The following is a 10,724-nucleotide window of genomic DNA, read 5'->3' on the forward strand; positions in this document are numbered from 1 at the left end:
TTTTTTTTTGTGGTGTTGCTACTTTCTTTGTTTTGTGTGTCATGCTTTTTGTGTTCTTTCTTGTGAGTTTCCTCATAGTTTAAATGTTTCCATATTCTTTTTGGATTTTTATTCTCTTGGTATGATGTGAAGTGTTAATTTTCTTTGAGGTTGCCTTATAGTCCATCAAGTTTTCTTTCCATTTAGTGCAGTCTATTTTATCCTGTAATTTACCTGACCATCTCACCATCTGGATCTCTGTTCCTACGTGTTTACCTTCTTTTACGTTGTACTTGTGTTGATCTTAGATTGGCCTCCCAGATTCTCTGAGTTTGTTCTTATAGTTTTGTTCTGTTCTTGACTCTTCCTTCTGTCAACTTAATTCTGGGAGGTGCTGTCACGTATGTCAATCTCTGGTTGTTGTCTGTTCTTGTTGTTCTCAGTCCACAGAACTCCCTTTAGATGTTTTGTAGCGCAGGGTTGGCCCTGCAAAATCCCTTAGCTTCTGTTAATCCTGGAATGTTTTGATTACACCGTCATATTTGATTGATAGCTTTGCTGGATAAAGGATTCTTGGTTGGCAATTTTTTTCTTTCGGGATTTTATATGTCTTCCCATTGCCTTCTTGCTTGCATGGTTTCTGCTGAGAGATCTGAGCTTAATCTGACTTGCTTGCCTTTGTATGTGACACTTCCGTTTTCCCTGGCTGATTTCAGTAGTGTCTCCTTATCTTTGATTTTAGAAAGCTTGACTATGATATGTCTTGGTGATTTTCTTTTGGGTTCATTGAGCTTCTTGAATGTTTATCTTTTCACTTTTCAGGATATTAGAGAAATTTTCTTCCCGCAGTTTTTCAACTATTTCCTCTGTGGACTTGTGTGATTCTTCCTATTCTAGAATGCCAATAATTCTTAAGTTATTCCTCTTCATGTTGTCCAACATGAATGAATCTTAGACCTTCCTCAGAATTCTTTATCCTTTTTTGTGTTTATTCTTCTGTCTTAGTGGTATTGAGAAATTTGTCTTCCAGTTTACTGGTTCTGCTTTCCATCTTGTCTATTCTACTCCTCTGCACTTTCAGAGTATTGTCTATTTCTGATATTCTATTATTGATTGTTTGGACCTCTTTCTGTAGATTTTGAATTGTTTTGAATGCTGTATCTATCTTATTTGATTGTTCCTGTAGCGCTTTCTTGACTTCTTCCTTATTTTTCTCAAATACATTGTAAAGTGTTTTGAAACATTTATAATCATTTTTCAAGGCCTGCCCTCCTTCCAGAATGGAGTCCAGGTCTACCTCTAGGTCATTTGTCTTGGACATTTTATCTTATTTCTGGACATGTGCTGATATGGTCATCTGCTTTTGCTTTTTGGACATGTTTATTGTTTATCTGTGGCCTGTACAGAGTTGCTGTGAGTTGGAACTGACTTGACAGTACTTATCAATGACAACAACAATCTTTTAGGAGCACATTGCCAAAGCTTTTACTCCACAGAATGTCTGTTAGGTTTAAACTATCAACCTTTTGGTTGATTAGCAGCCAAGTTCTTTACTAACTTAACTCATTTATCCCTGTTTACATTTTGTTTTACAATCTTCTGCTCTTTTCCCCCCCTACTATATCTACATTTATTTATACAAAACTGGTTTAATGTATTATACATAGCTTTTAATAAAAATGAAATTTCTACTTCATTTTTCCATTATGTGATTATTTTGACAAATTTACCAAGATTTTGCATTGGTACTTTACACTATGCATCACTTACCCATTACCATCGAGTTGATTCCAACTCATAGCAACTGTGTAGAACTGTGGAACTGCCCCATAGGATTTCCAAGGCCATAATCCATATAGTCACTTAACAACAACAAATCTGTACAGAAGCATATTGCTACATGTTTCTTCCTTGGGCCACTAGAGCACCTTCCTATATATGATTTTAGTAACCCATTTTCACTTGACAAAAATATATCATGCTAGGAAATATACACTGTGTATTACTGAAGCTGGAAATTTTTTTCTATAAAGAACCAGATAGTATATATTTTAGGTTTTGAGGCCTAGACAGTCTATGTTGCAGTTATTCAACTTCTCCTGTAGCAAAAGCAGCCATAGAACATTTCAAAGCAGTATGGTGTGTTCCATTTGGCCTATCTATGATGTGGATATACTGTAGTTTACTTAATACCTTGGTTTTATCAATTTAGTTTATATTTTTTTGCACTATAGTTAGTAATTATGTCCTAGCATCGTAGTACCTAAATCTTCATATACATCCTTCATTTTTCCTTAGGTTAAATTCTGAAAATTGAAGTTTCTCAGTCTAAGAGAGTACATACTTAAAGATTTTTCTTTTGTATAAAGAATAGGTGATTTATCTCTTGCTTCCTAAATGTGACTATGAGGAATTTTGTTGGCTTCATTTTTGTGGGGATGGGAAGAGAAATAATGAGAGAAAAATAGCTTAAGAAAGAACCAAAAAGAAAGAAAAAAAGCTTGGGGAAAAACAAAGATTGAGTTAATTACAGTGATGCAAATCTTGGAAAGAGATTTTCTAGGAAGATGGAGTACCTCGGTGTTGCAAATGGTTAATGCATTCAGCTACTAACAAAAAGTTGGATGTTCCAGTCCACCCAGACGCACCTCAGAAAAGAGACTTAGTGATCTATTTCTGATTAAAATTGACCATTGGAAGCTCTATGGAGCAGGGACCAGCAGCTCTGACACATAAGGGGTCACCATGAGTCAGGTAACCAATCAGGAAGAATAAAACGTGGAAAATTCCATACATACAAAATCTTCTGCTAACATAACAAGTTTTTCTGTTGTATAGCTCTGTTTGTTGTTAAGTGCCGTTGAGTAAGTTCTAATTCATAGTTGACCCTGTATAGGATTTCTGAGGAAAGACTGTTGAGTTTAGAGCATCATCAACCTTGTGGTTAGCAATCTAGTGTTTATAATACTGTACCACACCAGGACTCTGTCGAGGTTTGTTTAAAACCTTGTGTAGATTGGGTTTGATACTTGGGGGTTGTTTAGTGCCATTGAGTCAGTTCTGTCTCAGTGACTTTGTATGGGATTTCTGAGGAACAGCTGGTGGGTTTGATCTGCGTACCTGTGGTTCGCAGTCTGATGTTGATCCTACAATGCCACACCAGGGTAGGGTTTGCAAATTTAAAAGTAAGCATTCCTTATTCAGTCTATTGAGATACTTTTTGGCAAACATTATTTTGATTTGGGGGGGGAGGCGGGGTGGGAAAGCATTAAACTTTTCAAAGTTCCAAGTGATGATGGAGAAGTAAGCAATTAGTACAAATATTGACAAACTACCTGTGGAACAACTCATTCCCATTGTCTTTTAAAAATGAAATTTTATTGGAACACAACCATTCATTTATATATGGCAGAGTTGAATAAGTGTATCACAGACTTTATAAAACCTTACTGACTGCCACCTCACTAAAAATTTTTTACAGATCTCTGAATTAGAGGAATGGTGTGTTTAGTTTTATTGAAGATGGATCTACAAAAATATAGGCAATTTAACTACCGAATAGGCCCTTAACAGGAGTTTATATGTACAGTTTAGAGAACAAATATAAGCACTTCAGATACAAAACAGCATGTGGGAAAATGACGTAAGAAATGTTGGAATACAGATGATTTAATATTTAGTGTAATTCTAATTTCTGTGAAAGATTAGCTTCAGAGAACACAGTATTCGCCAGTATAAGGGCCCCTTCCTTAGTTATACAAGCCTCTACTTGAACATGGTTGGGAAGTAGCCAACTCCACAAAGTTTTGCCATGGTATATTTAAAAAAACAGTAATTAATACAAGGAGGCTTCAAAAAGTTCATGGAAAAATGGAATTTTTCCAAGAACTTTCTCAAGCCTCCTTGAACTGTGAGACAAATTTCTATGGAACCTGAGACAACTGTGTTATAACTTTTGAAATTAGGTTACATCAGTCAAATAGAGAATTTCATACTCCTAAATTTTTTGAAATCTATAAACATAGCCTTATTCTTCCTAAGACAATCTTTATCCTACAGACTTATTGCTTAAATTAAGATTAACATGACAATAAGGACTGTCAGAAAACATGTTTTCTTCTCTAAATGAGACATACATGTTAGTTAATACCCTAGATTTTTAAAAGAATTTTAAATTACTTAGAAGTTTTTAAACCCTCAACTATTTGCTAGTTTTCTAAAATCATCCTTTAAAAAAAGAGCCTTGGTGATACTGTGGGCTAGGCTGCTAACTGTTAAGGTCAGCAGTTCAAACCAACCAGCTGCTCCTCAGGAGAAAGATGAGGCTGTCTGCTCCTATAAGGATTTAGTCTTGGAAACCCTTTGTAGGGTCTTTCTGAGTCGGAATCTACTCAGTGGCAGAGAGTTTTGAGTTTGGTGTGTGGTACTCACTGGAGTATAGTAGAAAAGCCTGAATTGAGGTTACAACTTCCTCTGTCTAGGCCAATAACTAGATGTTGAAAGAACCTGGGTCTCTATTACCAGCTGTAATAGTGTTCTAAGAGAGAAGCTGCTAATTTTAATGTTTCACTTGCTGATTTTAAGACCATTTCTCACAGCTGAAGTAAATTCTACCTAACGGATTGTGGTTGTGGTAATCTAGTTTATCTCTCAGGGACTTTACAGGTTTGTGTGGGGATAGAGCTGATGGAGGGAAATAATAGAAGTGGTCTATATCTTTTCTAGATAAAGTTGCTTTTGTTGTTAAATACGGTGGAGTCGGTTCTGACTCATAGTGACCCTGCACAGGGTTTCCGAGGCTGCAAATCTTTACAGGAGCAGAAAGCTTCATCTTTCTGCCGAAAGTTGCTATTACACAATTGTAAATTTACAGACTTGTGGTGCCAAAAAGTAATTGACTCTCATATTCATGTTGTATATATTTCCCTTTCCTCATTCAATTTTTTGTTTCTTTTTTTCTCTTGTTTCTTAACATTTCCATTTCTGTGATACTTACTCTGTATTAGAGCAGTTGGTGCTCTGCCAAGAATTCTTTGTGCTGTAGTTCTTTTAGGAGGTTGTTCTTGAGGAGAGGTGGTGACTAAGGTACTGAGCATATCTAGCTATAGTAGAACCAGACAGAGGTATGTCTATGATATAGTGACTATAGTTTTGCATGGGGCTTCAGATCATATAGGGTAGGAGAGTGCAGTTAACTGGGTACTAACCTTGCCATGTAGGCTTGTCCTCCTGTCACCCCTATGGCAGTACCAGAGCCTCTCTTTTTTCATTGATTTGGTTTTTCAATTATTCAGACTTTCTTGACATTCCTTTCTCCTTGAATAATTGTTCTATTTTGCTGAAGTTTCATTCATTTATTCAGTAATTATTTATTTGGGCTGGGTCCAGGGAAATATTGTGATCATTCAGACACAATCTCAGAGCCCCCCCAAATTTGTTGTGAAGTGAAGGAGTCACATAAGGAACCAGCAATATAAAATAATAACTGACAAATTAAAGGAGCCGCTCTCTTTTTAAAAAATTGAACCAACATGGTTAAGTAGAGAGTTACTAAGTTTTAGATTTGGTTGGTCTGCTTTAAAATCCAGATTCAATTATTTAATAGCCGTGTGAGCTTTGGAGCATTCACCTGTGTGTTATTTGTCAGGTTTTTTTTTAGCATAACACTATATTTATTGTGGGTAGGTATGATTGGAACTGGGCAGCACCAATCTGTAAGTGTCTGAACTGCCTGCCAGGTTGTTTTCAGTTTTTAAAAAAGAATATATGTAAAGCACTTAACCCAGTGCCACGTAAATAATTTCCTGTTTTTATACTTAAATCATACACTCCAGGATTATTATAGTTACAAAACCTTTGACTAGAAAGATAATTGATTTGACCACTACTTCATAGGAGACATAAAAAAAAGTACATACAAAATTATATTTTTTAAAAGATATTTTGTCAGAGGAGTCCTGCTTTGGCACTGTAGGATAAGCACTGGACCACAAAGTCGTTTGAACCTCAAGGTTGGCGGGTCAAGCTCACCAGCCGCTCCTCGACAACCCTATGCAGGGTTGCTATGATTCGGAACCGACTCCATGACACCTAATAACAACTGCTTATAAATAAGCTATTTATAGAAATCTAATTTTGGAGTTGTATTTTGTAAAATTATAACAAAAATTCTATTATTAAGATATAATAACTCCATATTTTAGAAACATAATATTGCTTGTAATATATATGATTATAATTCTGTAATCACTGGTCTTGGATTTATTTGTCAACTTACTGTGGGATACTTCTGTATATCCCCACCTTCCCCTCTTTGTGATTTAGCATGTCAGTTACCTTACCCGAATTGTGATTCAAGTCCGGAAGAGCAATGAGTATAACCTTATTTCGTGGCATGTTTAAAAAGCATTCAAGCACATCATCAGTGAATAGGTTAAAAAATTTTTTTCTTAAGATTTACTCATCATAACAATTTCTATGTTTTCTATTTGAGGAATTTCAAAAGTGTGCTCTTAGAAAATAGGTGCCATGTTGTATTTAGAAATACAATGTAAGGATTAACTTTTAACTGAAGAGAATTTTTTATTTATTTTAAAACATTTTAAAGTTATTAGCATAACTGCTTATAAAATTAGAAACTGAAATTGGTTTAACAGTAACACAGTTTGTAATTCTCAAAAAGAATGAAGGATGCGGTTTCAAATTACAATCTGGAGTGTACAGATGTTATTCTATTAATTTTTCTAATTTTATTATACTTTATGTAGTGTCTATTTCAGGGTTCTAGGTTAATTCCATTATTAACTATACTTTTAAAGTGAGACAACCTGGTATGCCCCCACGTAAGTAGTATAAACATGAAATAACAATAGAACATAGAATTATTTCCTATATTTGTTGTTGTTGTTAAGTGCCGGCGAGTCGGTTCCGACCCATAGCGACCCTGTACAGGGTTTCCGAGGGTGTAAATCTGTACGGGAGTAGAAAGCCTCATCTTTCTCCCGCGGAGCGGCTGGTAGTTTCGAACCGCTGACCTTAAGGTTCGCAGCCCGATTCGTAACCACTACGCTACCAGAGCTCCTTATATAGTTTATATAAATCATTCTAACTTATAAACTGTGGTGCTGTAGGATGAACACTGGACTGATAGCTACAAGGTCAGCAGTTCAAACCCACCAGCTGTTCTTCGGAAACCCTACACAGGATCGTTATGAGTCGGAATCGACTCTATAACACTTAACAAAAACCTTATATATGGGAAAATAGTACTCAAACAGTATGAAATTAAGCTCTATGTACCTCTCTATATAATAGTTACTTTCGAACAAAACTAACCAAATACATTAAAAAAAGAGAGAGCAAAGCCAAAAGAGGAAGGATGAGGGGTGGGAAGAAGCATGCAGCTTGTGTTGGCAGGAGCCAGTATAGTGAGTGTCAGCATGAGAAGAATGGATGTGTTCTTCCATCATGGCTGTTCCCCTTTCTGTTTGAATTAGACAAATGACATGCACCCAAGGGGAACTAGGGACAATACCCTGAGGACAGGAACCACTTTCATACAGCCCTGCCAGATTCATGCGAGTAACGGTGCATCTGCTTTTGTTGCTGCTATTCTTGCTAGTCACCTTGTCAGGGGCACATTGCTGTCTCTCTGGCACTGCTTTTGTGGTTTCTCAATGAATTACTTTATCGTGGCTGTGCCGGACTCCCTGTTGGCAAGCCAGCACCATTTACCCCTTCAGAACCTTGACTGACAGAATGGCTTCTTGAAAGTGTGCTTGATTGTTTTTTCCTCTCATGTGACTCTCTGCCCCACTCCAATAAATATACAATTTACTTATCTTGAAAGTCCATTACAGACAGTCTGTAGGGGTTTTGTTTTGATTTGTTGGGTTTTTTTTTCTCATAGCAAAATTTTTTTATTTTTACCCTAATCCCCCCAACCCTTCAAAAAAATTTGGAGTCCTGGTGTAGTGCTGTGGAATAAGCACTGGACTGCTAACCACAAGGTTTCCAGTTCAAACTCTACAGCTGCTCCTTGGAAACCCTATATGGTGCTGCTATGGGTCAGAACTGACTCGATGGTACCTAACAAAAATAACAATTGCAAAATTGGGCCCTGGTGTGGCACTGTAGGACAAGCACTAGACTGGAAGCAAAAAGTCGGCAGTTCAAACCCATTAGCCGTTCTTGGAAAACCTATACAGGATTGCTATGAGTGGGAACTGACTCAATGAGACACAGCGGCAACAATAACAGAAGTACACACACTTAACTCTTTTTACTTTCTATCTTCTCCTGAAGCTGACTTTGCCTTATGGAAGTCTTTTGATTGAAAACATTTATGCCCAAACAGGCATTAATTGATTTATTTAGTAGACTTTAGTGAATTCTTGAAAACATTGTGCAAAGTGGTATTATAGTTGATTCAGTAAAGTACATAAAACTAATTGGGTTGTAAAAGTAAAATATTCAAATATATTTTCATTAAAACTGCTAGTTAAATCATACTGCAAAATGAAACATGTTTGCAAAATGCTTGCAAGTGTTCTCTTGTAAAATGTAGTTAATATAGGTGGCTTTAATTAAGGGTTAGAGTCCTGGTGAGGTGCTAGTCGGATAAGCACTGGACTGTTAGCCACAAGGTTGGTGGTTTAAATCCACCAGCCATTCCTCAGAAAGCCTAAATAGGGTTGTTATGAGTTGGAACCCACTTAATGACACTTGAGAATTAACCCGCAGTTGTATACAACTGCGGGTTAATTCTCAAGTTTTACCTTAGATAAGCTGTGTTGCTATTAGAATATTTAAGTGGCTTGCATTCTGAGCTTTGTAATGTAATTTGTAATTTTTAAATGCTTCTCAAGACTAAAACTGTGTATTGTGTTACATTTTAGGTCAGAAGACGTGTCTTCATCTACATGGCATCTTTCCTTACCTCTATGTGCCATATGATGGTTATGGACAGCAGCCAGAAAGCTATCTCTCTCAGATGGCCTTCAGTATCGACAGAGCACTTAATGTGGCTTTAGGCAATCCATCTTCCACTGCTCAGCATGTGTTCAAAGTGTCATTAGTATCAGGAATGTAAGTATATGATCAATCTTTTTAATTTTTAATTTATTTGTATATTGTTATTCTCATTAGAGTAAACCATCTAATTCATATATATTCTGTTCATTTTCCTTTCACCTCTAGTGTGGTGGAACTGGGGAGAGTATCTTACTTCAACTTTTAAAATAAATTTCTATTGCAGTGAGAAATAGATATATTGTTAAAAGTGATCTTTGTTTTAACCTTTTCTGTTTCTCTGCTTTCTAAAGAAATTCACTCATCCAGCAAATGTGTATTAAGCACGGCCTATGTGTCAGGCACTGTTCTAGGTGCTTGGGAATAGCTTAATAAACAGAACAAAGATCCCTGTCCCATGGAGCTTACATTCTAGTAGTGGGAAACAAACAGTAAATAATAGGTATGGTAGTAGTTATGTGTCGTTGAGTCAGTTCAGACTCACAGTGACCCTGTATAGGGTTTCCAAGACTGTAAATCTTTAAGAGAGCAGAAAGCCTTATCTTTCTCTCATAGAGCCACTAGTAGTTGAACTGCTGACCTTTCAGTTAATAGCCCAACTCTTAACTACACTACCAGAGCTCCTTTACTATAGGTATGTTGTTGTTAAAGTGCCGTTGATTCAGTTCCGACTCATAGCTACCCTGTATAGGGTTTCCAAGAAGCAACTGGTGAGTTTGAACCACCAACCTTGTGGTTTAAACCAACCTTCCAGTTCAGTGCTTTATCCCACAGCACCACACAAGAACTATAAATTTATTTATTAAAAGGTAAATGGTGCTATAGGAAAAAAGGATATGTAGAACAGGATAAGGAGACTGAGGTGTAGGATGGAGAAGTGGGCAGGAGGAACTTTTAAATAGGGTGATCAAGGAAGAATAAGGAGCCCTGGTGAAACTACGGTTGCCGTGGCAGAACCACAGCAGATGATTTCACTGGCCTTTAAGGCCTGCGATCAGGACGTTCTCCACCCCTGCCCACCACAGTTCTTGTTAAGTGCCGACAAGTCGGTTCCGACCCATAGCAACTCTGTATAGAGTTTCCAAGGAGCGACTGGTGAGTGTGAACCACCGACCTTATAATTCAAACCAACCTTGCAGTCCAGTGCATTAGTCTGCAGCGCCACACCAATTAAAGTCCATTCTTCTATAAGAATTCTTGGTGGTGCCGTGGGTTAATAAGCAGTGGGCTGCTATCCAAATGGTCAGTGATTGGAATCTCTCAGATGTTCCGTAGGAGAAAGATAAAACTGTCTGCTCTCATAAAGATATACAGTCTCTGAAACCCTGTGAAGCAGTTCTACTCTGTCCTGTAGGCTCACTGTTAGTCGGAGTCAACTTAGTGGCAGTGGGTTCTTTTGTTTTTAATTGAACTCCCCTTCTTCTGTACATATTTCACTCAAAAGCAGCAGAAGTTCTTTTCTTATCATGTAAATTGGATCTGTTAAAAATAATTTAAATTCCGTGAGTGGCTTTATATTATATAGAATAAAATTTATTCTGAATCTCAATCCATTATTTGCTTAATTTAGCACTTAAGATACTTTACAGTTTTTAAATTTTTTATTCACTTAATTTGTGTCTGTTTCTTCTACTAACGTGTAAGTTCTATGTTTGCCATGTTCAGCATTATGAACATCACTGTAAATCTTCTACTAGTGTGTCAGCTCCATGTTT

General features: G+C 36.9%; 1 protein-coding gene across 1 annotated transcript in view; it reads left to right on the forward strand.

Annotated features, from left to right (window-relative positions):
• REV3L (REV3-like, polymerase (DNA directed), zeta, catalytic subunit) overlaps positions 1 to 10,724 on the forward strand; it is a 216,320-nt gene that overhangs the window by 35,790 nt on the left and 169,806 nt on the right. The window contains exon 2 of the mRNA XM_006839926.1: positions 8,877 to 9,066. Within this exon, the coding sequence (XP_006839989.1) occupies positions 8,877 to 9,066 (190 nt within the window). The remainder of the gene's footprint in view (positions 1 to 8,876; positions 9,067 to 10,724) is intronic.

Source organism: Chrysochloris asiatica, unplaced genomic scaffold (assembly GCF_000296735.1).
Source record: "Chrysochloris asiatica unplaced genomic scaffold, ChrAsi1.0 scaffold00027, whole genome shotgun sequence".
Taxonomy (NCBI): domain Eukaryota; kingdom Metazoa; phylum Chordata; class Mammalia; order Afrosoricida; family Chrysochloridae; genus Chrysochloris; species Chrysochloris asiatica.